Here is a 27,943-nt window from a genome sequence, read left to right as displayed (position 1 = left end):
TTCATCATATTGTTACAGCAACTTGCGATGAAATGGTTTCATTTACAAGAGGTGAGCGATGGTCGTTCACGGTTGCGCACTGCGATCTTGCCAAGACTCTTCGTCTTCCTCTCTTTCTCTCCTCTGCCTTTAACATATTAGTTACACCCCCGCGCAAGCAGACGAAGTCCGTAGGGTGACATCTGATGCACAAAGAGGGTGGAAAGGTTTTAGGCCAGCAATGTGAGTGAGCTGCGTTCTGCTCGATCGTCGACCATTGAACAAAAGACCAGCTATTACGTAGGTCAGCTGGCTTAGACGCTCCAAAACTACAAATGGGCCTGAATATTGTAACAGAAACTTTTGACACAATCCACGCTTGCGTTTCAGTGTTTAAAGCCACACCAAGCCACCTTTTTTTAATAATACTGGTTCGTGATGGTCATCGTATTGTTCTTTCGAACGACTTTGAAGAGCCAGAGTCCGAAGACGAGTGATTCGACGGGCGTCTTCTGCGAGGCACAAGGTGTTCGATACAAAATCGTCATTGTATAAAAACAACAGTAAGAAAGTGTCCAGAGGGATGAAAGGCAATCTGGCGTAAAACAAATAAAATGGGCTAAAATTTGTCGTTTCATGTTTCGCCAAGTTGTACGCATACGTGACAAAAGGCAGCACGTCATCCCAGTCCTGAAGCGAAGGTGAGTCTGCACACCGCTGCCGCGCCACTTCGGCTTCCCGTTCTCGTTCGCCAGGATCTTGTCGGCGCTGCCGCGCAGCTTCATGGCACGCTTCTGCCGCGCGCGTTCACACATAGAGGTTCCGTCTTCGAGCACAAGTCCCCACCGCCTTGTGCGCACGCCGCTCTGCAGCTTTGTCCATCTACTGACCTAAATGTGCGCGCGCGAGAAGACGGCTTTTATTTTACTACATCACGCCCCCTAGCCTACGGTGCCGCCAACGAATACGCGATCACCAACGTCTTCGTGCGATGTCATTCCTACTTTCTCACGTGGCAGCTCATCAGGGTTCTGTCTTCGAGCGCGAGCCACTGCCGTCTTTCACGTATCATACTTTTTATCAACAAACCATCACTCATCTGCTGGCCGCGTTCGTCTGTTTGTCGGTGTCTGTTTGACGCTAGACAAACGGACGCACGGATGAACGGACGTATAGATGAAGAGAAGAACAGACGCATGGACGAACGCAGGGACGGACTCACGGATGAACGAAGGCATGGACTAACGCAGGGAAGGACGCACAGATGGACGCACGGATGGACGCATGAGATGATGGACGCACGCATGGACTGATGGAAAGATGCACGAATGGACGGATGCACGAATGGACGTACTCACGCACAGATAAATGAATGGACGCACAGACGGATGGCGGAAGGACGCATGAACTAACGGAGGGACGGATGGATGGATGGACGAATAGACGAACGCAGGGATGGGCGCGCGGAGGGACGGATGCACGCACTGATTGATGGACGTATGGATGGACGCACGAAAGGATGGATGGACGCATGAATGGATGCACGAATGAATGGAAGCACACCGGACTTACGTCATGAAAATGTGGTGGCGCTGTCTTGGTAGGTAAAAGATGCTCTGCCTGCCACAGTTTCTGCTGGATTTTCAATGGTGCATGTGGTGTTCTCGTCAAGCAAAGAGAAAAAAAACGGCATGCCGTCGAACTGCGTCGCGGTTGGATGTGAGTCGCGTCTCACAACTTATTTTTGTTTGTTGCCGCACATTGCAGCCCTCAGCGCTTATGGCTTTCACTACGCTTACGGCGTCTCACAACGCCGTTTTGTTGGCACACATCACAGCCCTCAGCGCCTATGGCGGAAGTTACGTGCGGGCGTCGCTATATATTTACCTATAATGTCGACATCGGCCTACCTGTGTTCACAAACATGGCATGCGTCTATAAGCATTTCGTTATATGTACAAGTACCGCCCTCTACGACCGGTTCAAGAACTAACAAGAGGTGGCTATATACGATTACGACGGGACGTCCACGCCTTCAGGAGCTTCACTCATAAAAGCACTGGTCATCTTAGATCTGCGTTGATGTGAAAAAAAAAACTGAGGCGTTCAGGCGTTGTCAGGTACATGGCGGCAAGAAAAACTTTCGCCAGGGTGCCTCATATACCACTTTTTTTAAATACGAAGCATTTCTTAGTGAACTTCAGTGACTTTAGACGTATCTATCTATCTAGCCGCTTACGTTTGGGTGCTCTCGTGGTCACCCCTTTAACATTGATTGATTTGTGGGGTTTAACGTCCCAAAACCACCACATGATTCTGAGAGACGCCGTAGTGGAGGGCTCCGGAAATTTCGACCACCTGCGGTTCTTTAACGTGCACCCAAATCTGAGTACATGGGCCTAAAACATTTCCGCCTCCATCGGAAATGCAGCCGCCACAGCCGGGATTTGATCCCGCGACCTGCGGGTCAGAAGCCGAGTACCTTACCCACTAGACCACTGTGGCGGGGCCACCCCTTTAACATGACGTGAACCAAAATCAGCATCGTAGGGTCAAGAAGCATGCACAGCGTGTCAAGCATGCACAGCACATTCATGCACAGCATGTCAACAACCACTGCAGAGCCTGCCATTTAGAATGTTTCTCCTCGCGTCACGTGACCCCTCACTCACTGCAGGCCACGCTGACGTTCCGGTCACCCGCTCAGCACTAGACCGTCTGGCGTATGCACAGTGGCGTAATCACCGAGTGGTTGAGCGGAATGGGAGGTGAAAGACGGTCAACTAAGAGCGCCAACTGCCACTGACAAATCAAAATGAAGGCACTTTGAGGCCCATTGCCGGTACCGCACCCTCGTTACCTACCACCGCAAGACAACGAGAATGTTGACTTCTTCTTGGAAACCTTTAGAGTCGACAAATTAGCAGAACGACAGTGAGCAGATCTTGAAATCATGGGCCTTGTGGAATACCTCGATGGCATGGCTGCCGTTGTTCTAAAGATATTCAAGCGAGTATTAGTGCCGATTTCCTGGCGTAATGGCATCCTCGTCATGAGAAACTCTCGCCACACCCGGTCCACTATCTCATTCTAGTACCTTCGGCCTTACGTCCAGAACTTCTGGATGGTCTGCATGATGACCCAATAGCGATAATACATCAAAAGTACTACTGGTCACGCCTTGCCGACGATGTCACTCTATATGTGAGGACATGCCGGTACTGCCAGTGACGTAAGACACCGCTGACAGGGCCAGCAGGCTTTTGGTAGCCGATCGAACCCCCTCGATGATCATTCCAGCAAATCGGGATAGATCTACCTGGGCGTTTCTGACGTTGAATTCCGGAAACAAATGGGTCGACTACCTCACCCGATACGCTTACACAAAGGCTTTGCTCAAAGGCAGTGGTGCCGAGATAGCGTAAATTTTAGTTGAGAACGTAATCATCCGTCTTCGCACCCCAGAGTTTTCCATCACCGGCAGAGGTAGGGCCGTTGCTGCTGATTTGTCTCAGGCGATCTTGAGACAGAGCTAGACAAGCCAAAGCCTAACCAGCGCCTACCACACACAGACAAATGATCTCACTGATCGTCTTAATAAGACCTTCTGTAGCATGTAGGCCATGTATGTCCATTTCGAACAGAAGAGGTGAGAAGTCGCCCCGCAGCGGTGGTCTGGTGGCTAAGGTACTCAGCTGCTAACCCGCAGGTAGCGGCATCGAATCTCTGCTTCAGCAGCTGCATTTCAGATGCGGGCGGGATCGTTGTAGGCCCGTGTGCTCAGCTTTGGGTGCACGTTAAAGAACCCCAGGTGGTCGAAATATCCGAAGCCCTCCACTAGGGCGTCTCTCTTAATCATATGGTGGTTTTGAGACGTAAAACTTCACACATCAATCAATAAATCAGAGGTGAGAAGCCATGCTTCCCTACATGACATTCGCGTACAACACGACCTTGTAAAAAACTATTCAAATGACACCATATAGGTTTGTCTGTTGAAGAAACCCAGCAATGATGCTCGAGGCCATGCTGCCGAACGTCGCTAATGTAGAAATTTTGACGATGTCATCTACCTTCAATGCGCCAAAGAAGCCCTACAACTCGCTCGCCTCCGCATAAAGAACCAGCAGACGACCGACAGCCGCCGTTACAATTTTCGACAAAGCTCTGTGGAATACTAGCATGGTGCTTATGCTTGGGTGTGAACGCCGATACGCAAAGTGGACTCAGGGAAAAACAATTGGACGGACCTTGGGACCCTACGAAGTAGTTCGACGTGTTTGCCCACTTGACTACGAATTTCTCTGCGACGGCGTTACGAACTCTCAATAGCGCCGTGCAGGAGATTAGGTCGTCTATTTTTTAAAGTCTCAATCTATTTTATGCGCGTTAACGAGGCAAAGGGCTGTATAATTCTTTGGATGGACCTTTGGACCATACAGGGTAGTTCGACGTGTATGCCCACTTGACTACGAATTTCTCTGCGACGGCGTTACGAACTCTCAATAGCGCCGTGCAGGATCTTAAGTCTTCTATTTTTTAAAGTCTCAATCTATTTCATGCGCGTTGAAGAGGCAGAGGGCTGTATTTTACAGCGAAAGCTGTTAAGAGATCACACCTTGAGTCATGCGCAGTTGTTCGCCACTGCCGCCGCACTCATGACAGCAAGCACTAATGACACAGTGAGGTTCGAACCCGGGTCCGTAGGATGCCAGCCTAGTATTGTATCACTAAGCCACACCAGTGCTTGGGAGTTGTTGGCAAACTTGTCTTAGGCAGGCTTGATGTCGGGTGAGCAATCGTGTTAGTACAACTTATAAAGCATTTCAAAGCAGCGAAAGAACAACCAGTCGTCGCACAATGCGAATAGTGTAACGAGTGTGTCGTCCGTAGCTCCAACTATTACAAAAGCTTGTTTTTGTTCACCTATTAATTGTGGCGCATGCCCACTTCAGGCAGAATTTCTCATCGTCGTTAGGCACTGCTTGAACACTTGGCACGAAATTCCTAGCAAGTGTTTAGCGGATAACATGCTTCTCAGAAAAATGGTGAAAAGTAACCATGCAAACGCTGGCCAATTATCCTAAAAAATTTAATATAAATGCCATAGTGGGCACCAAGCAAGTGCGTTTGCAGGAGTTACAAGATGAGTGTTTAGAAAAGGCTCGGAAAGGCCGCTCTTCAAGCTTTCGCTGTGACTTTGCTGTGCCCTCCGTGCAGGCCTGGCGTTTTTTTTTTTTCCTACTTTATTTTTGGTATGTATTCTTTATCTTGTTACTTGGTTATTGTACTTTAGTCTTTTGTAAAAGCATCGACACGATGCCCTTTGGAGAAGGCGCGATTCCGCATTCCCTCCACAAGTTTGGTTATATAGCATCTTTACAATGTGAGTAATAAAACGTTCTCAAAATGTTAAAGTTAGCTTTCCTGCTATGCAGTGTAAACAAATAATGGCGGCTAGTAACTTACTGTAAACAGCCTGTTCAAGTGCATTTGGCTTACGCATTGTTGTAAGAACTGTAAAGTCTGCTCTCTTGATTCATACACAACGCAGACAAGCCCCTGCAGGTTCAGCTATGACCACGTCTGCGTGTAAAGCATGACAAGTGCCGCCGTTACTTGAGCAAATATGCAGTGCAGAGAGCACACTTGCGAATTATCAAAAAGGTTCATTCTCAGCCCAAAGCACGCTTGCAGTGGTAGGGAACTTTCAGGAATGTAGTTCATCATTTTGTTAAGACTACGCGCACTAGTTAGCTAAGACCATGCGCCTCACCGCTTGTCAGCTGATCGACGGCTTACGCTCAGTTAGCCGCTTTTAGTATTAATGTATATCACTGTATACTAACGTTTCGTTCGCCGTCCAACAGTTCGGCCAAACAAAGAGTTTCATCTTGGACCTACACTCTGTTCCTTTCGTTGACGTCACGACCTTGTGACAATATAGAGATGGTCATGTACCTTTTTGCTGCCACCACAATGGCGTTGCGGGGCTAATGTGTTCAGCTCTTTACCAGAAAGCGACATGTTCAATACGGGGGTGGCACACACATAGTCTATCACAGCAGAATAGTTAGGGGCCCCTGCACAAAAATGATTGATCGTGTTCAAAAACCTCAAAGGGTCGACATTTTATAAGCTTTAGCCATGACTTTGGTGATAATTACTAAGTGTTATTGTTTGGCACATAAAAATGTAAAACCCTTAGAACTAATTTACTTTTCTCGTTCGAAAATTTTGTTTTCTGGAGCCTGGCTGAAGAAAACGTTCTCTAGTCAGCCATATCGCAGTTAGTAGTCAAAAACGGTCGCATTAGTATAGTAATTGGAGTAGTAGTATGAAATTAGCTACTTAGATGAATCTGACCTGGTAGATACCTATTGCCCCGTAGGGTATATACAGTGGGAAGAGTGTATAGTTTGTCCGGCAGGGCTCTGCCCCTATTCCGGTGTGCCACTGGCACTAGCCATGCATTCAGATCTTTCGATCACTTGTATTCCAGGGTCGGGCTAGACAGCAGGACCTCCCATTCGTCCAATGTGCCATTTTGTCGTGCTGTCTTCCGTGCTCTGCACACTCCTACATGATGTGAAACAGTGTTGCGGTCACTCTACACAATGAACAGATATTATATTTGTGCAGCGGGTGGATATCAGGTGTAGAGTGTGCACAATTGTATAATTGTTTGCCTGAAATCTTCGTAACGAGGTCACCCGTGGAGCGCTGAGCTTGCGACTTGGACGTGGATAGAGCTGCCTGTTGTAAACGAGGGATTGTTGCGAATGATCGCCGCGAAGGACCTTGCGGTGTAAGGTTCTCTACTGCAGAGTATGAAGTAGCTTGGTAATTTGTAAAGCCTAGAGCCACCTCGTCCACTTGCAGTTTCCCAGTCACGCCCTCGTGTCTCGGTGTCCAAATCCCAGTCTGTTCGTGTTTTAAATGTGTTCGATTTTCACTAGCTTTTCGTTTTCATCATTGCAACAGCCTTTAGAGTGGAAAATTCTATCTACGCCCATGTCATATCATTCAATTTGAAACAATGTTATGCCTATAGGGATTCAAATACCACGTTGTGGACTAAAGAAATAAAGGCCATTTGAGAGATAAAAGCAGCACAACCAGATAGCCAGGCCAACGATTACTAGCAGCTTTCCTATCTAGACTAATGATGGCAGAAATTTGGTTTCCTTTGGCGGCGCATATGACAAGCAGGTACTACTTTAAAGATATCCAAGTTAAAAAAATTCACCATTATTACCGAGATAGTGTTAAAGAGCTCGTTTTGGCTCAGCGTTGGCGTCGGCGTCGTTGGTTGTGAGTGAAAAATCTTCATCTTTGCATGATTGAAAAATTGAGCATTTTTGACTAAATATAAAGTCTAGAAAGATGAAACTAAAATGCATAAGAATTGGCAGATACCACTTACAGTGGGAATTGATGATATGCGAAGCACGAATGGGGAACGCTGATAGGTCACTTTAAAATCAGCACAACATTAAGAAGCGGAGGCAAATTATGCTGTAAATAACTTGCTTGTCATGATTATCATGTTGAAACGTTTCATTTACCTTTCTCATCTATTAACGTCACCTAATACGAACCTCGGTACATATTCAGCTAGCGAAACGACCGCGAGCGTCCTGTGAGCGTAGCATGTTGTCATGTTTTACATGAAATCCATGTCATGCATATATTATTTGGACGTGTCATTTACATTTGCTGTCCATTCTCGTCACGTGATACCAAGTTGACTATATGTGGAACTAGTAAAACGGCCAGGAGAACGCTATGAGCGTAGCATGTAGTCATCTTTTACATGAAACGCGTATTATGATTATCAGGTTTGGACGTGTCATTTACCTTTGTGGTCTATTCACTTCCTGTGGTACCAAATTTGGTACATGTGGAGTCAGCGCAACGGTGGCGAGCGCATCATGAAGGGCCCAACATACTCCGACGCAACGTTGACGCACGCGCAGGCTGAGCGCAGCTACGCCACGCTAGCAAAACGCGAGCACTCTATAGTGTGACGCCAGGCGTGACCCACGCGACCAGTGTCCATCGGCGCGGCCAGGCGGCAACAAGCGCGAAACGCGACATGCTGCATTTCCCGTCGATGACGGTACTTAGGCAGCACCGCGTCTGCCTCTCTTTCTGACGGAGGGACGCTGGTGTGCGCTCAAACGTGCATGCGTCAAAGCAACGCAGCGTGGCGCGTGCCTGCGAGTATATGCCCTGCAGATCCACAATGCGGGTCATTGGACAGATCCAATGATCTCTGCTAGAGAGATATCGGCGCCTGGTGTGGCATCGCCGGTGTGATGAGATAAAGCGAACACTGGCGCGCACGCACGCCGGCTCACGTCGAAGTGTATTGGCGCCTTGAGTGTGGCGTGTATTAATGTTCATACATAACACGCCTCTCGCGATTATCATGTTTTCTTCAGTCACATACCTTCGTCATTCATTCACATTACGCAATACAAAAGTTTGGCATATGTGAAGGTAGCGAAACGGCTGCGAGTGCCTCATGAGTGTGGCATGTAGTCATGTTGCTACATGACACGCATGTCGTGATTATCATGTTTGGACGTGTCATTTGCCTATGTCGTCCGTTCGCGTCAATAGGTACTAAATTTGGTAATGTGAAGCAAGCGAAACAGCCGCGAGCGCATCATGAGCGTAGCATGTAGTCATGTATTTACAAGGCACGCATCTCATGATCATCATGTTTGCACCAGTCACATACCTTCACCATCCATTCACGTCCCGTAATACTGAATTTGGTTCATGAGAAGTTAGCGAAACGCCCACGAGCGCATCATGAGCATGGCATGTAGTCATGTTGTTACATGATACACATCTCACGATTATCATGTTTGCACTTGTCAAATACCTTTATCATCCATTCACGACCCGTAATACTGAATTCGGTATATGGAAAGCTAGTGAAACGGCTGCGAACACATTATGAGTGTGGCATGTAGTCATGCTGTTACATGACAAGCATGTCATGATTTTGATGTTAGGATGTGCCACTTGTGTTCGCCATGCAGCCATGTCATACCATACCAGTTTCGCAACATATCATGTCAAGGAAACCACCGCAAGGGCAGCAAGACCATGACATGTAAATCTTGACATTTATGACATACATATATTATGATTTTTATGTTATGACTGATTAGTTATGTTCCCGATACAGTCATTTTATATCACACCAAGTTTAGCATCGATACCATTATTCAAACGTCCAGGAGAGCTAAAAGTCTTAGGCGAATAGATAGATAGATAGATAGATAGATAGATAGATAGATAGATAGATAGATAGATAGATAGATAGATAGATAGATAGATAGATAGATAGATAGATAGATAGATAGATAGATAGATAGATAGATAGATAGATAGATAGATAGATAGATAGATAGATAGATAGATAGATAGACAGACAGACAGACAGACAGACAGAGAGACAGATAGATAGATAGATAGATAGATAGATAGATAGATAGATAGATAGATAGATAGATAGATAGATAGATAGATAGATAGATAGATAGATAGATAGATAGATTCAATGTGGCCGACATTCACCGAGAAATCCTTCGCATTTAATAAATGTTTGAGTGTGATTGGGCCCCGAACACGGGTACACTGCCTGGCAAGTGAGTGTTCTATTGCACAGCCCCGCCTCTGCTGGTGAATACAGTGAAAATAAATTCCTGGCTTGCAGGTGCATTGAAAGTTACTTTCGTTCTTTACAAACAAACGCCGTCGGTGTGCATGCTTGGCAATACAACATGAAATATTTTTTTAATGATGCGTGGTACAAGATTACATTGCCGTCGGGCGTCAGAACATGGGTTTATCATAATGACTTGATTCTTTAGAGCCAATCACCCACTACGAAAGTCACACACACTACTGCACTGACAAGGCCACTTAATGGGTGCTAGCAAGTTCGAAAAGATTTCATACACCAAGTGTTTGAAGTACGCACAAGAAATAGAATATCGCTATTGCCTTAAACGTTTAAAGGTGAAGCTTAAGGGTCTCCAAATTTTTCAATCTTATCACAAAGCAAGCATTCTAACTTTTTTTTATTTGAAGGGCATATTAAGCCATATTCTCAGATATATGGACAGAATCTAGAATGCAAGTGATGAAAGTTATAGATTTAGCTTTGTACAGTGTGAATTTTTATGAAAGGAAACATGGGAGTGCGCGGCCTGCGTGCTCCAGAAGCTGCTGGCAGAACGTTCAAGCTGGAGCGACAGCAACCACAGTCTCTTTTCGCGTCATCTTGCGGCTAGCAAAACAACCATTCGTTGCTGATATGAAACCAGCTGCATATTTCAACCACCTGACCCATTAAAGCGTTTACGTAAGAGCCGATAATCTCCATGAAGGAAGAGAAGGTTGCAACCTTGCCTTTGGCATCTGGTAAACGGGGCCCAGAATAGTATTGGTGCTGCATTTAGATGCTTTCAGCTGCATCTGTACAAATATTTGTTTTCTCCCTCTTCAATAAAGACATTGACGAAGCTTACAGACCTGTCTTTACGAATCAACGTTTCTTAGCCTGCCTTCATGCATCTTTTCAAATAATATTTCATGGTAGTTACGCCTTCATTTTAACAAAGATTGGTGATTGATATTTGACGCAAGCTCAACAATTCATATCGGTTGCATGCTGATGGCGTGACTTAAGAGCCTGTGAGCATGATATTGCTGTTGCATGCATTGTGGGAATAAGGTCAGTGTGCAAGCTATTCACAAGATAACTACCCCTATGACCTATTAGGGTAGAACTAGGAATAAGTAATATTGCAATGATAGCAGAGATAATACCGCCTATGCGGCGTGAACCTTGGACGAGGTCAATGTTTCAAACAGAGATTGTGAAAGCCACACGTGTCGATCTCAGTCTGTGCGTCGAACACTTGAGACCTGCGATGTGCAGTGCCCTACACCTCGCCAACAGAGCATCTAAGTTCAATATTCTTAAAACAGCATATTTTAAAGAAGATCAAAGGTATAACATTTCTGAGGAGACTTTAAATAAGGAACACTGTTAATTTTGACACCAAAGTGTTAAAAGGATAAATGTGCGTAATCCTATGCGACCCAGTCAGCTCAAATGTTTCAAGACATCAATACTTTGAGTCGTAGGAAAAATTACCATCGCATTCCATTTTTAAACATGAAGCCTGACATAGTTGAAAGTTTATCCTCATGGCTATTGCATTCGTAATTCGCATGCAGGAATAAAACGTCCACCTGCAAAGAGACAACATAGCACCTTCACGTTACATTCTCACGCTGTACTAGCATAACAAGCCACAGTTCTCTGGGTTCAAGATCTTACCACTTGACTTAGTGCGGGAACTACGATTAGCCACATATATAACCAGTATCGTTAAAAACAATGAATCACTTTCTTTTCAATATTGTGTATACCCCATCCCTAACGAAGAACCAGACTTCGAACCGCTTCACTATACCTCCAATGAAAAACGCCGTTAGCAAATGGCTACTACAATTCACGGGAGTGAAATTGGAATGGCATACCACATACATAAATAATACCAAGAACATGTCTGCTCACTGAAAAAAAACCCTCACATATCAATCAATGATTTGACACACAAATGCTTAGAAGTTCTGTTAATTACGAAAAAATGAACAGATTCTTAAAATTAGCCAGGAAGTTATAAGGCCACCATTTGCAAAGTGCGGCCTAATAAGAGCCTTTTTATACAAATTTATGTATCCTACGAACACGTGAATAATATATCATCTCATTGACGTTATATTCACCACACCTTTAGACTAATTTCTGATGTACAATTTTGGCATTATTGAAAAAAACTTGCACAATCTCCTGCTAAAGCGAACCATGTGTTGATGCGGAGCAGAGGGAACTAACGCTTACACAGGCGCTGGCGTCGACGCTGGCGCTCCTCAAGCGAAGGCCAAGACGTCCTTGACTGTGTCGGCTTCGCGAGTCGAAAGAAGGAGGGAGGAGCGACCGTTTTGGGGGTGTGTACATTGGCCTGCACCAGACGCGACAATGCACAGGGGAGTGTACGGAGGGACAGCGTTACACAGGCTTGTCCAAGAGCTGCTTAGCGTCTAAAATCACTAAGAATATCCTCGCTGAGTCGCCTAAACTTCGTCTTCATAAGCACTCCTTGACTTGAACTTGACTTGAAACCGCCTTCGATGCAGTGCGTTTCAAACGCGCCTGTGCAATCGTGCTGCCTTGGCAGCGCCTAAAGACAGTGGATTCGAAACGCGTTTGTGCTGCATTCATGTCGGTGGCAAGTGAAGTTCAAGTCAAGCAGTGTTTTTGAATACGAGGTTAAGTGATGTGCTTAACTTGGGGACAACTTTTTGTGGCAATGAAGGGAAAGCTACTGGGGCACGGCTACTGCACTTGTACTCCTTCGCGAAGTAGTCCGGTTTACCTCGCGTTTGAAATAACGGCTGTGTTGACGTAATCCCACTGCACACAATTTGATACGGCTGCTGCACAGCTATTTCTGAGTGAAATTTGACACAAGATTCTTCGGTGAGTCATCGGAACAGCCGAAGGGTGGCGCGCACTTACCTATAGCTGAAGACGCCATTTTTATTGTGAGGTGCACGTAAAACGTGCGATGTTTTCAGACGCGCAAAAATGCGAAGCGAATCTTCAGAAAGCAACAACAGATATGAATATCTCCTCAGTGCATGCAGCGTCTTTTCATAAACACCATCCAGTAAAAAATAATGTCGTCTTTTTTATTATTTTCACGCGGAAACCACAGGCGCATTTCTGGCACTATATTCCACAGTGGTGGCACACGTCCACTTCGACTCCGTTTTGACAGAGAGTTGTCCCCAAGAGTAGCGTTGCGTTTTATTTTAGGCAGTACCACGGCCGGTTAGGAGACACAAGCAGTTGTTGCCTCCTACAACGTCGCTATCACTCCGTGTCAAAATTGAGGGGCCCTTAAGCTTCGCCTTTAGGGTTCTATGCGATAGCGAAATCTGGCCCCTAGTGCACCCTTCAACCACTAAATGAATACTTATTCATATTTTTGTTACATACACACGCACGCACAAAAACAAGCACACAGTAAATTGCAACATCGCGCGGTATTATCGCCGAACGGGCTCGTTTTCGTCATGACACATGTCGAACAAAATGCGTTAAAGGGGCCCTGAAACACTTTTAAATGCGAAGCATTTTTTTAGTAAACTTCGGCGACTTTGAGCGTATCTATCTATCTATCTAGCCACCTATGACGTTTAGCTCTCCTGGCCGTTTCGATAGTGATATCGATACCAAACTTGGTATAGCATGACACGACTGTATGAAGAACATATTTGACTTGTCATAACGTGAAACTAATGACAAGTATGCCATGAATTTCATGATTTACTTTTCACAGTCCTGCAGATCTCGCGGTCGTTTCGTTCCCATTGGCATGTTGCGAAACTGATATAATATGACATAATTGCATGGCGAACACAAGCGACCGCCCATAACATGATCAACATGAGATGCGTGTAATGTAACCACATGTCTACATGCAACGCTCATGATGCACTGGTGGCCATTTCGCTAGCTTCACATGTGCCAAATTAGGTATTACGTGACGCCAAATGAAGACGAATGTATGTGACTGGTGCAAACGTGATAATCATGAGATGCGTGTCATAATAGAACATGACTACAGGCTACAGTCAAGGCGCCAATACATTTTGACGTGACACGGTGCGCGTGCTCGCTGGTGTTCTTTTTGTCGCGTCACTCCGGAGTTGCCACGCCAGGCGTCCGTCCTGCCAAATACTCGCATGCGTGCGCCACGCTGCGTTGCTTTGACGCATGCGCGTTTCAGCGCGTCCGGCGTACCTCCATCACGAAAAGAGAGAGACGCAGTGTTGTCTGGATAACGCATCGGTGCGAAATGCAGCATGTCGCATTTCGTGCCGGCTGCCATCGGGCCGCGTCGACATACGCTACTCGCGCCTAGTGCTCACGTTTTTGCTAACAAAGCGTTGCTGTGACCAGCGTGCGCACTCGTCAACACTACATTGGAGTATAGTGGGCCCTTCATGATGTGCTCGCGGCCGTTTTGCAAGCTACACATATACCAAGTTTGTTGTTACGGGACGTCAATAGATGACGAAATATATTGCTGGTGCAAACATTATAATCCCGACATGCGTGTCATGTAAGGACATGTCAACATACAACGCTCATAGCATGCTCGCGGCCGTTTTTCTAGCTCCAAATATACCAAATTCCGCATCACGGGACGTGAATAGATGACGAAAATAAACGACACATTTAAACATGATAATCATGACACGGAAGTCATGTACGACATCATTTACCCCCACCTTGTAAAGTTAATTGTGCAGATTTTAAAGCGACGTATCGACATTTCTGATTTGTGCTTCGCATATTATTGATTCCCACTGAACGTAAGATCAGCTGCCATTTTTTTCAATTAACCATGGAATGAATTCACTAGAAGAGCTTATTGCCTCACGAATTCAATGCCGCAAAATTTTTAAGAATCTGTCAAGTGCGAGTGGAGTTACAAAAGTATGTCGCATGCTGCAATCGCATTATCTCTTCTCTAGTCCCGACGAAAGCGCTGTAAGCTAAGCAGGGAGGGGTGGCAGGGCAATGAAACTACCGCGCCTCGTGACATTGAGCACTTTTGTTTTCCTCGATTACGCGGCTTTTTCAGTGTGATCGCGCGCTCACGCGTTGACAAGTAGCGGCCTCCCACGGCTCTCTCGGTAACTTTATTTTGTGGTCACAGACGCCAAGACGATTTTGCGCTCACAACCAGCGGGGTCGACTCCAGCGACGGGTGTTCTGCGACACGAGCTCTTTAACGCTATCGCGTTGAAACGGGAGCGTTTTTCGGCCAATAACAGTCTTTGCTCTACGCGCTCGGGACCACGGCACTGCCTTTAAGACGCGTTCGCTTGCTGCTATTGTTTGGACATCATTTATCCTGCGTAGAGCTTCATTCGACGTGCACATTACGCATAATGCAGATGCTCTTGGTCATAGGTTGGGACAACACTGTGCTCCTATGCGTAGATTTTCTGTTGAATCGGGGCATTGTTTGCCATGCGAAAAAGTGAGTGGGTAACCGTAGACAGGCCAATGTGACAATGGCGTGGTGTTCGGCACTGTTACTGACAGTGAAGTGCGATTATTGGTGCTGTGTCACTAGTTACGGAGTGGTGAAGATATGCTGGCTGAATCTGTGCTGATTGGATATTTTTATTGTTAATAAAAACCTAATGAAATTCTCTTACTTCGAGAATGTACGTATTGTTCAAAGAAACCAAACTATTATTTATCAGGCAAATGGTAGAGCGCATGCTAGACATGAAGTGTTTGCACTGCAAGGAAAAAAATTCACAGCATATGCACGGAGTGAAAAATGATGATTGGGCCGAGGAGTCCGTCGGTACGTTCGTGCCTCCGTCCGTCCGTGCATTCATCCGTCCTTCCGTGCAACTTTCCGTGTGTCCGTCTGTTCGTCCATCCGTTCATCTGTGCAATCATCCGTGATTTCGTTCGTGCATCCATCCGCCCATCCATCTATTGAACATTTCAAGTGCCGCCATCTTTGCATCGTATATTTATCATATACAAGTACTGCCATCTTAAAGAACCCTAGGTGGTCTAAATTTCCGGAGCCCTCCACTACGGCGTCTCTCATAATCATATAGTGGTTTTGGGACGTTAAACCCCACATATCAATCAAACAAGTACTGCCATCCAGCGGACATTGTAAGGACTAAAGAAGAGTGGGCTACTTCTATAAACACGGGACGTATGACGCACGGCCTTACGGGCTTCGTCCCTAGAAAACTAAACTCAACTAATTGAATGTAAATTTTTACCCAACACCGACAATAAATGCATTCAAGTGATAACTTTAGGTATTTGATTTTTAAAGTGAAAACTTTGCGTATTTTATAAATTGTGTTCATGCTTTTTATCTGCCTATTGAATAACTGCCATATAGTATAGTAACTGTGTAAGTGTATTGCACAAATTTATTAGGTGCACTACCATATGGAGCCATACTGCACTGAGGGGTTGAGGTCTTTCTCAAGCCGCGTTTGTGCGGCCCTTTCCCCTCACTCACTTTCATTTACCAATATGTTGTACATGTGTGTAATTGCAAAGCAATCATTCGAATTGAATCAGGTGAAGTTTTATTGGTAATCTAAAGTTAGGAAGCCCAAAAAATGATGGAAGTGCCGTTAGCGCGTTTTTATACCTTCTATTTTTCTTTGCTAGTGCTTTGGCCGAGCAGCCATACAACAGGTGCGGTACACTCAAGAAACCCATGTTGCGATCAAACCCATATATATATATATATATATATATATATATATATATATATATATATATATATATATATATATATATATATATATATATATATATATATATATATATATATATATATATATATATGCGCGTGTGCTCAAATTTGGGTGCACGTTCAAGAACCCCAGGGGGTAAAAATTTCCGGAGCCCTCCACAACGACGGTTCTCATACCCATATGGTGGTATCAGGACGTTAAACTCCACATATCAATAAATCATTATATTTTTTCACAAGCTTCAATGAAGCAGTATAATACATGTCCATAATAAAAAGAGCTGTTTTGTAAGGCTGGTAAATATTCCTACATATGTGGCAGAATATTGGTGTCCCTGTTCACATTTCCCTTCTTTAACCTTTCAACGTGATCTCATCAAAACCCAACATGTTTGGCTTTTCTTACTTGAAGATCCCGTGGAAGCAACGTTGTGCTTGAGTAAAATTGGGGCCCAACAGTTAGGACACATCTCTCGTTAGCATTCATTATCTGTAATTCGTTAAAAGTAGGTAAACGCTCAGTGAATCACAGTATTGAGGTGCACTAGCCTGTGTGTCATACTTTATCGGCATGATATGATTCATTGAAAGGTGAGATTTAATGTACCAGAACCACCATATGATTATGAAAGACGCCGCAGTGGAGGACTCCGGAAATTTCAACCACCTTGGGTTCTTTAACGTGCAGCCAAATCTCAGCACACGGGCCTACAGCATTTTCGCCTGCATCTAAAACGCAGCCGCCGAAGCCGCGATTCAATCCGGCAACCTGCCGTTGAGCAACCGAGTGCCTTAGCCACTATACCACCGTGACTAGAAATCGGCATGTTTGGAAAATTTATTGTTTGGACAACACATGGCAAGTTAGAAATCTGTTTAGTGAAAAAATTGGCAAAATCTCTCGAAAAGTACCGCGCACTGTGCTCGCATTTTATGTAACCGGGAGAGCAAGCAGCTACAAGTAACACGCGGTTCAACTTAAGTATTCAGGCTGTTTCACTAACGTTTTTATATCACTAGTTACCAACACATTGCTCTACTTACAAAACTTTTCTTCATATTTAAGGCGTCTTTTTGTTCATCTTGTGATGATTCTTTGTTGGGGGGCTTTCTGTTATCAAAAAACATTTAAAACACGCCACAAAAATATATTTTTGTTAATTAAGGCCCTAAGCTCTACCAACATTGCAGTATTTTATCAGTTTTCACGCACTTCCCCAACTGTATCATGTGCCAAGTACTCCAATGAACCTTCATTCATTATGCTACCATTTTTTTCATCTGTATTGTGCTGAAACGGCGAATATCAGTGTGCCATGGCTGTTGACGGTGATAAAACTGGTCACAGTACCTCCAGATATAGCTCATCGATAAGCAGTACTTCAGTTCTGACAATGTTCAGCCATTAGGTTGAACTGGGAATCGTGACATAATTCACCGATATGCCTATCCACACGCTTTTTGAGCCTCCAAGCCAGGTATAAAAGGGACAGCCTTAAACAGTGGCTCTCATTCTCGACCGATCATACCAAAGCCCGCCAAGGTAAGACGCATCGCTAAATCTAAGATTCAAATAATTAGTATACAGAAGCCTAAAATCACACCTTTTCTTAGAAGCAATTTCTGACGGCACAATATATGCAATTGGCTATACAAGCTATATAGCGCTCAATTTAGGCCAATATACTTGATTCGCAGAAACAAATTGGTGAAAAGCATGAAATGTGTCTCGTACTCTACAAGCAAGTGGTTCAATCTTTTGTTTTGTTAGTAATCATCTTTATATGAGGTTTAAGTGTTACGATGGCAACGAGAAATGTCGACACTACCCGCACTTGTGTCATTTTGTCATTTTTGCTTGAGCAGCATACCTTCCAATCCTTACTGCCGAGCCAACATGAAGACGACTCTTGTGATTCTCCTCCTGGCATTCAGTGCCTCTGGCTGTAAGTAAACTGCACATATGAGATAAACTAGTAGTATTGCAATTCATTATAAAAACAAGGACTGTTACCGCTGATATTTCATCGCCTCTCCGGCAAATATTATTTGAAAATAGGTGTTCATGATAACTGCATGGTATAAATTTGATTTTTTGGATCCCTAAACTAAGTGGAACAGGTGATGCCTGCCTCGACAGCTATTTGGGTATTATCCAACGAAGTTGACTCGAAACTAGACTATATCTTTAGCGATTAGCTTCGGACCACAACAATGCACATTTAAGCGCAGGGCCAACTTTGCTTTGTGGGCATAAAGATACAAGCAATGGATGGCGAGGAACCTTCAGAAGCATTTTAGGTGCATATAAGATCACTGTTTCATGCAGGGCTGTCGTGTCGATTCTTCATGACGAAATTCCACAGAATAAACTCCCTATAGCTACTGCATCTACTATGTGCACAAAGCCAGGCGAAGAAAAATAATTGAGCGCATTTTGTACGTGAATTAGAAGTTGTTTGAGCTCTAGAAGAAATTTGTGGTCTGCACATCATGTCCGGGTGTTGCAGCAGATGCATCGTACAGTAAAGTTTCGTAGCAGCGACACAGCGATAGTTATACTGGACTTGCTCGTGCCACGGTTGTTTCTTATTGAGTTTTCATCAGTTACGTGGCATGTTTAGCTACGTGCATGATTGTGTCTACCCGCGTAATCTTTTACGCACAGTCATAAGGAAGTGGAAACTTGTTTACGTAGAGAAAAAAAAAATATCAGTCTTTTCGGGTACATATCGATAGTTTTATGATACAGAAAAAAGTCTGCTGTGTCCATACGACTACATAGACCTCAATGACAAACATTATACTGCCCGTCGCGGTAGCCTACTTACAAAGGTACTTGGGTGCTGACCCGCACGTCGCGGGATCGAATACCGGCTGCGGCAGCTGCATTTCCGATGGAGGCGGAAATGTTGTAGGGTCGTGTACTCTGATTTTGGGGCACGTCAGAGAACCCAGGTGGTCGAAATTCCCGTAGTCCTCTACTACGGCGTCTCTCACAATCATATGGTATTTTTGGGACGTTAAATCTCACATATCATCACAAACAATATACTACACAACATTCATATATTCTAAGAGTAAATCTACACGCGGTGGGCAGCTGACCCACACGTCACAGGATTGATTCTAACCCGTTACGGTAGCATTTTCGGTGGAAGCGAAAATGCTTGACGCCCATGGGCTTTGATTTAGGTGCATGTTAAAATACCCCAGATGGTCAAAATTTCCAGAGCCCTCCACTACGGCGTCTCTCATAATCATATGGTGGTAATCATAATCATAATCATATGGTATATATACACACATATATATATATATATATATATATATATAGTTTATATTGTTCGTTCATGTTCTATATATATATATATATAGAACATGAACGAACAAATACGAGAGTATGTGCCACATTTTTTATTATTTTACTTTGTTTTTAATGCATTTTTGTGGCGTTAATATATTTATGTGAAATATCATGAAATACAAACGTAAAGTTCTGAAAACAAGGAAGAAGTGCGTAGCACCTCACGTGAAATACTAAATACACTTCATGTGAGCTAATGCTGCATTCTGTGGCTGGTAATGGTTTGGCGGCGTTAATGGTTTGTTGGTACAGATTGAAATAATTTGTAACGCTTGCATATGATGATAATCTCTGCGTACAGGCAGAAAAATAGGGCCATTTTAAAGCAGGCGTTATATTAGCATCGGTGATAACTATTGCTTATTTAGTTGTCGCGAAATCAGTTAGCTAACCCTTTTTTATTTGGTTCTCTTCCTGCCCCTCTTCTCGCTCCAGATGCAGCTAAAATGTGAGTAATGGTTTTTAAGCTTTTCTTCAAGCAATTATAGAACAACTAAATAATTTCACTGTATCCCCTTTTCTATGCCCGCAGTCCTGCTGATGCAACCACTAACCAGGCGGCATTAAACGGTAAGACGTCACATTACACAATTTTTTTCTTAAGCGGGAACTTGGCTACGTATAAAAAAAGGAAAGGAAAAAAACAAAATTTGGCGTAATATTAAAGTGCGATTACACATTTCCGAAAATGCCCCTGAGCGAACGAGCAAGTGAGCGAACGAGAAAGAAGAAAATGTGGGTGCTTTATAATCCCGCACCCAACACTCTGACATCATGGCTTTTGGGGATGATTACTGGGTCTTTTGTAGCTTCGAATCAATAACAATGTAGTACATTTGTTGTCTGTGCGTGTCGTAACTAAGAAAACCAAATTTGAGAAAATTTCTTCCAGCACACGTTACTAAATTATGAAAGATACACTTGAAATTTTCTACGTCACGCAGAGCGATTCGGCAGGAAATTTAAATATCAAACTTCAACATTCATTTTCTCTGCTAATAATATACTTATGAAGGTCTCATTGGAGTTCTCAGAGGTGAGTTTGTCAAGCGAAACCAACTCATTCTATATATTTAGCGTCCCTTCAAGGGCGCCCCTTTCTTCATTCTTTCGCTATCTTATGCAACATTACCTACCAACATGCTCATATTACGGCTGCATTAGGAAGCATTCACTGCTTTAAAAAAATATGGTTCATATCACGCACTGTGGTAACAAGCATTAAATGTGCTCTCAAAAGGTGTGCAGAACTATCACCTTCTGTATCTATTAGTCAGGTAAATCATGACTTAATGAGCACCGTTTTAGTATCACTGCATTGCCAATTATTCAAGATGGCCACCGTATATATATATATATATATATATATATATATATATATATATATATATATATATATATATATATATATATATAGAAACTCTGCTGATTCATCAGTGGTTCAATAGAACAAAATTGAGGTACAAAAGCATCAAACACCAATGAAAATCTCTGCGCCGGTATAGCCAATAATTGAGAAAGACTGCAATCAATCATTGAAATAAAACAAATGATTGTCACGCAACCGAACGGTGTGGCTTCACTGGTAATCGATCTTTGCGAAACGCATGGCAGGAGAGTTATTTAACCCTAATAGCATTTTACTCGTTCATACATTTGCCTATCTCAACGTTAGGATTTCCATACGACAATATTGGTGAATGCTTCTAGATTGTCGTTTAAGTACTTCATCCCGGATTCGTGAGACGAAGCGTCGAACACAATGCGTACCTTCGTAGTAGATCGGTCCTCTCGTATGACGGCTCAGCGTGGCACATAATACCGCGGTCCAATTGGTTGGTATTCTTTGGAAGGTACTTTTTCAGCATATCCCTCTTGGAGGTACATTCGAATAGTTGCTTCGTATTGTTTTAAGAGCTCACTGTCTTTGTTAAGCTCCTTCATCAAACTGTGCAGACGTTTGACTGCAACTGCGTAGTTTTCACCCAGATCAACCCTTTCCTTCTACGGTAGGGCCACTTCATATTGATTGTTTTTTTATTGATGTTGTTCTCAAAGTTTGTCAGAACCAATTCAGCGACCATCGTTTCTTCATTTTCGGCCTGGTTACCGGTGCTTTCTATATCCCAGAAACAAGTAAAAAGTTTCGAGATATCTTACTCGGTCACATTGGATCATAGGACTGCAATACTGGCACTTTGTGTAACATGGGCTGCAGTAGACAATGGTCCTTGCACAGTCCATCCCAGTTTTGTCTTGACAGCTTTCAACTTTTCGAACACAGGCTTCACAGTACCCATTACTATATCCCAATAATAGTCTGATCCAATAAGGACCGCAATCTGTTTGTCTTCCACTCCTTGTAAAGAGAGAGCTCGCGTATCCAAGTGCATCATGTTCATTTCTCTTATAACGTTTTCTTCTGGTACCGCAATACATTCAGTGCATATCGTGTCCACCACCAGCGCCTCTATTGAAATAGGAAGCTTCTGGTTTGCAGGGAGAATCGATACACGTACCTTCTTCATGGTTTTCCGTATGTTATCACCCCCGAACACACCGATGGCTAACGTTTCCTCTTCTATTAGTTCGCATCCAAGTCTTCCATAAGCTTTGGTTGTAATGAAGCCTCGCTGACTTCCGCCATCAAAAAGGACTCAGTAGCGACCGGATGATTTGGTGCCCAATACGGTGGCTGTCAGACTCTGGAGCATTATGACTGACCTTGCCTGCTTGGACACCAGATTGACCGATGCAGATATCGCCTTCTTGTCGTTTTTGATGTCATCGGGTGCGCAAACAGATGTTTCGTGCCTTCTTGCGCACTTGCCGCATTTTAACCAGCTTCTGTAATCTTTTGCCATGTGGCCCTGCTTTAGGCAACGAAAGCATCGTCCAGCTTTGATGAGCATCTTCCTTTTTTTTTTGAGAAGTTCTATCACAGACTTCGGCAGGATGCTTTTCAGACCGGCAGAACAGGCATTGTTGTGGACTTTTTGTTTAACTTTGTAGAGCAGCTGTCGTGGAAACGTCACGTGGATGACTGTGTTTTAGTCCTCCCTTATCTGGGGCTCGATGAGTTTCTGTTACGTCTTGTTCATCGTTACAACGCAAATAACTTGCGAACTCTCACCTATCTTACAAAAACTAACGTCGGTCACCTTGTTTTTTGCATTGCACAAAACTTAGCATTCAAGAGGAGCTACGAAGTCATCGAGAAGATTATTGCGGACAAGCAAGAAGCCGCCGAGCAAGAGGAATCAGTGGCCGAAACCTTGAAGGCTCTCGCTAATCTGCAGACTAACGTTGATCCGGAAAGTGAGGAGTATTTCCTGGCGCAACTGTTTCAGAAGGCTGTGGCCTGGCTGGTACAGAAAGGCGTGTCCAAGGGTGTCGAATACGGCGTGGGAAAAGCCATTAAAGGATAATTGAAAAGCCTAAAACATTGATAGTGATGAAAAAATAAAATATCTGCACACAACTGCTAGATGCCTCATTTGTGTAGGGGAGACAATTCATAATAAGCAAATGTTAAGCTGCATTTAGGAATAAGTAAAAGAAGCCAATTATTACACGTTGAATGAGCAAATTTTGTAAACATCAAGAGGATCACGAATAACTTATGCCATGTTATTTTACTATTTTACGTTTAGTGACAATACCTTCTTATGATTGTCTTCGTGGTAAACTGACTAAAACGATGACGCTGTGCGATAGATGTCTAATATACAATGCTTCATGTGAACAGCTAGCATCTGTTGCTCATATAGCTTTCAGCAGAACCTTGGATGACCGTCAAAAGAGCGTCCGTCCTAATGGACATTTTAGTTACAGAATACAGGGACTCTTATTTCAATGAACAGATGAATATTATTGTTTTCCTGATTTTTCTAAGACACTTGCAAATACGTTCACGTGTATTAGGTTTTCAAGTTTTATTAGATTTTCAAGTCCTCTGACATAGACATTTTTTCGCATGTTGATGGAGATATCGGAAACAACAAAACGAGAACTCTCACTAGGACTTCTCCACTACAACAAAACAGTGCATTTGTTATTGGTCCGCAAACAGTGAAACATTTCTAGCAAAATACACAAAAGTGTGTTTAAAAGTATGGCAACATAAGGAAGGGTTACAGGTTTCTTGAAATAAATAATTTAAAAGAACACGTTGAACATACAAGCATCTAGTAAAAGAATTTTAACATGTTTGGAGAATGAATACACTCTGCCTAACCTAAAGTTAAAATGTAGCGTGTTCCACAACGTAACCCACCACAGATTTGCCGTTATTCAATCAGGATTTATTTTGACGAACTTAATATTAAAAGTACTTTATGGTAAGTTGAAAACATCGTGTTTGTTTTTGCAAAAGTTAGAACAGAAGAACTAACAATATATAGGCTGTTATTTGATAGATCAAACAACGTCAATTGATTTTTGTGCCTAGTAACTTCACGCGGACATAGATTTCTCCCGTTGCAAAAAAAAAGCAACTGATGAGGATAAAAATTGTTTAGAACTAACCAGTCTTGAAGATATCTTTTGTGGGCTTTAAAGATGGCTTAGATGGCACACCATAATAATACAGTCCGTGAGCTGGCTGCGAATAAATACGCATTATAAGAAAATAAGGATTTTGGTAATAAAGAACGACCACGTTTTCCTAATGAGACAAATGATGAAAGACATTTTGATTTAAGGACTAAGCATGCGCATTGGATTTCCAATGTTTAATACTGCACCAGAACATCATGTGGGCGCAGATGTACGAATGAAGTGTCAATGAGTGCAACTACTATGGAAAAGATGATTGGCAGAGAAAAGAGAATGATACACCCTGAAACTAGTATTTGATCACTTGATACGTAACGCATTCGATGCATGCCATAAGTGAACAATAAGTAGGTCGACATTTAGTAGATGTAGCATTGCTCTATCTTTCTACGCGATAAATATTAAAGTTTCATTAGAATAAGGAATAAATTCAGAGGGGTTTCAAACGAATCGGTAGATCATTTAAAAACAAAAACAAGATGGGTCCTACAATTGAAATGGAGGGGGGGGGTGCTTAGTTAAGTATTTTTGGACATGAGACAAAAAAATATTTATCTGAACAACTTGCGTACAATCGGAAGCTAGCGGAAAATGTGGTGCACAATTACTGGAACAGTTTAGTTTATGAAACGGACTTTCTGTCTAAGTGTATTGAATGCCTTTGTAAAATAAATAAACAGAGCTCTAAGCAATCGGCTTTCATCAAGTCTCAATTCGACACTTTCAGTGATCACGAAGTTGAAGAACATTTCTCATCGCAAGTAGCACGTCTGAAGCTTGCAGCTTCCGTTGACCAGCGCTGCCTAAAGTTTCGTATATGGCTTGAAAAGTAGGTACTCAACAGGTGCTCAATAAATGACACACACGCAGCAAAAAGTAGTGGTCTTACATTGTGTGCACAAAGTGGCACTTAATCCTAAAGGGGCCCTGCAACACTTTTTGCATGATCAGAAAACGCTGCTGATCAGTAGTAGAGGCTCCCGACAGCAGCCCATTTATCAGCCATTGGCTGATTTGAGAATGGCGCGTTAGATCATTGCATTGATCTCCGTGGGAGGCCACGACGTGCCCACGCATGTGGGCGTGACCACTATAAAAAATCCGTGAATTCGAAGAAAAATATTGGCTTTCCCACGTACAGTGGAAATTCATAATGTGCGAAGCATGAATGAGGAATGTTGATATTACACTTTAAAATCAGACCAACGTTAGGAGGCGGACGTAAATATGCCGTACATGACTTCTATGTGATGATTGTTATGTCTTGACGTGTCATTTAGCACTGTCGTTCATTTACGTCGCGTGATACCAAATTTGGTATATGTGGAGCTAGCAAAAGGGCCGTGAGCACGCTATAAGCGTAGCACATAGTCAAGTTTGACATGACACGCGTATCATGAGTTTCATGTTTGGTTTTGCCAGTTGCCTTGGTCGTCCATTCACGTTAAATAGTACCAAATTTGCCATGTATGAAGCCAGCCAAACGACTGCGAAAGTGCTATTAGCGTAGGATGTCATTATGGTTCGCATGACATGTGTGTTATTATTATCATGTTTGCCCATGCGATTTACCTTTGTGGTCTTTTTGCGTCCCGTAATGTCACAATTGGTATACAGGGTGTCCCACGTAACTTGAGCCAAAGTTTAAAAATATGGCGGAACAAGTAATTACGACGTGACCAAACACCTGTTGCTTATCGTTACCTGTAGTTAGTCACCCATTTCTTTTGCACTCTCAAATATTGTTTAATTTGTCATCATCATCATGAACATATTCATCATCATCATCAGCCTGACTACGTCCACTACAAGACAAAGGCCTCTGCCACGTTCCACCAGTCAGCTCGGTCCTGTGCTTGCTGCTGCCAATTTATACCCGCAAACTTCTTAGTCTCATCTGCCCACACGAACCTTCTGTCTCCCCCTAACCTTTGCCTTCTCAAGGGATCCAGGTAGTTACCCTTAATTTCCAGCGGTTATCCTGTCTACATTCTACGTGCCCGGCCCGTTCATTTCCTCTTTTTAATTTCCACTGTGATATACTCAACCCCGGTTTCTTCCTTAATCTACTCTGCTCTCTTCTTGGTTGTTAAAGTTACACCTACCATTTTTTTTTCCATTGCTCCCTGCGTCATCCTCAATTTAAGCTGAACCCTCTTTGTAAGTCTTCAGGTTTCTGCTTCCTAGCAAAGTACCGGCAAAATGCAGTGTTTATATACCTTTCTCTTGAGGGAGAGTGGCAATCTACCTGTAGTGATGTGAGAGTGCTTGCCAAATGTGCTCCACCTCATTCTTATTCTTCTAGTTACTAAAGTCTCGTGGTTCGGCTGCGTGGTTATCACCGGCCTAAGTAGACAGAGCCTTTTACAACTTCAAGTGCCCTTCAAGCGCTGTTCTCTTTCGAGGTTGTCGTACATAACTTTCGTTTTCTGTAGACTAATTTCAAGACCTACCTTCCTGCCCTTCATGTCTAACTCCGTAATCATGAGTTGCAATTTGTACTTGAACTCCTTAGCGATTCAATGTGATCGGCGAAGCGCAGCTTACTACGTTACTCTCCAGTAACTCTTATGCTTAACCGTTCATAATCTAGGCCTCTGAAAACCCTCTCTAAGCACGCGGTAAATAGCATTGTGGAGATTGTATCCCCCTGCCTTATACCCTTCTTGATTGGTATTCTGTTGCTTTCTTTATGAAGTACAATGGTAGCAGTTAGATCTCTTATAGATTTCTTTCAGGATGTTGATATATGCTTCGTCGATGCCCTGATTCGACCGTGTCTTCATGAATGCTTATATTTCTACTGTATTAAACGCTTTCTCGTAATCTACGAAGGCTATGTATGGTTGTTGGCTATATTCTGAGCATTTCTCTATTACGTGATTGATAGTACGTATGTGGTCGATTGTTGAGTAGCCTGTTCGAAATCCTGCTTGTTTCTTTGGTTGATTGAATTTAAATGTTGTCTTAATTCTGTTAGACATTACCTTTGTAAATAGCTTGTATACTATGGAGAGCAAGCTGATCGGCCTGTAATTCTTCAAGTTCTTGTCATCTCCTTTCTTATCTATTAGAATGATGTTAGCATTCTTCCAAGATTCTGGTACTCTTCCCGTCAGGAGACCCCTTGTAAACAGGGTCGCATGTTTTTCTAACCCAATCTGTGCTCCATCTTTCAGCAGATCTGATCTTTCCTGATCCTCACCAGCAGCTGTGCCTCTTTGCATGCTCTTCAATGCTTTTCTGACTTCCTCTTTTATTACCGGTGGGGTGTCATCTGGGTTACTGCTAGTTCTTATGTTAATGTCGTGGGTGTGCTGGCTACTGTACAGATCTCTGTAAAACTCCTCCGCTATTTTTACTATCCTATCCATATTGGTGGTTACGTTGCCTTCCTTGTCCCTTAGTGCATACATCTGGTTTTTAACTACCCCAACTTTTCACTGCTTTGATGCTTCCTCCGCTCTTCAGAGCGCGTTCAATTCTCTCTATGTTATACAACCTCACATCGGATACCTTACGCTTTTTAATCAACTTCGAAAGCTCTACCAATTCTATTCTGTCTGTTGTACTTAAGGCTTCTTTTCTTTGACGCTTCTTAATAAGGTTCTTCGTTTCC

General features: G+C 43.4%; 1 protein-coding gene across 2 annotated transcripts; it reads left to right on the top strand.

Annotated features, from left to right (window-relative positions):
* The first annotated feature begins 17,804 nt into the window (after positions 1-17,804).
* LOC119178337 (uncharacterized) lies at positions 17,805-23,248 on the top strand. Of its 2 annotated transcripts, XM_037429525.2 has the most exons (5): positions 17,816-17,943; positions 18,267-18,346; positions 20,203-20,215; positions 20,300-20,337; positions 22,957-23,248. In XM_037429525.2, the coding sequence occupies exons 2-5, from the start codon at positions 18,298-18,300 to the stop codon at positions 23,193-23,195; spliced, it is 339 nt and encodes a 112-aa protein (XP_037285422.2). In that variant the 5' UTR covers positions 17,816-17,943; positions 18,267-18,297; the 3' UTR covers positions 23,196-23,248. The 2 variants fall into 2 exon arrangements, with proteins under 2 accessions (XP_075743462.1, XP_037285422.2); XM_075887347.1 differs by lacking the exons at positions 20,203-20,215; positions 20,300-20,337 and having other exon boundaries at positions 17,805-17,943.
* The last annotated feature ends 4,695 nt before the right edge of the window (positions 23,249-27,943 follow it).

This window comes from Rhipicephalus microplus, chromosome 1, assembly GCF_043290135.1.
Source record: "Rhipicephalus microplus isolate Deutch F79 chromosome 1, USDA_Rmic, whole genome shotgun sequence".
Taxonomy (NCBI): Eukaryota; Metazoa; Arthropoda; class Arachnida; order Ixodida; family Ixodidae; genus Rhipicephalus; species Rhipicephalus microplus.
Note: the sequence above shows the minus strand (reverse complement) of the source record. Positions and strands in the feature narration are given on the sequence as shown.

What these genes read in the sequence shown, in the direction of transcription:
- LOC119178337 (XM_037429525.2), top strand. Translation starts at nt 18,298, where the DNA reads ATGAAGACGACTCTTGTGATTCTCCTCCTGGCATTCAGTGCCTCTGGC. An exon ending in TAACCAGGCGGCATTAAACG is followed by an intron (nt 20,338 to 22,956) that starts GTAAGACGTCAC and finishes CACAAAACTTAG; the next exon opens with CATTCAAGAGGAGCTACGAA.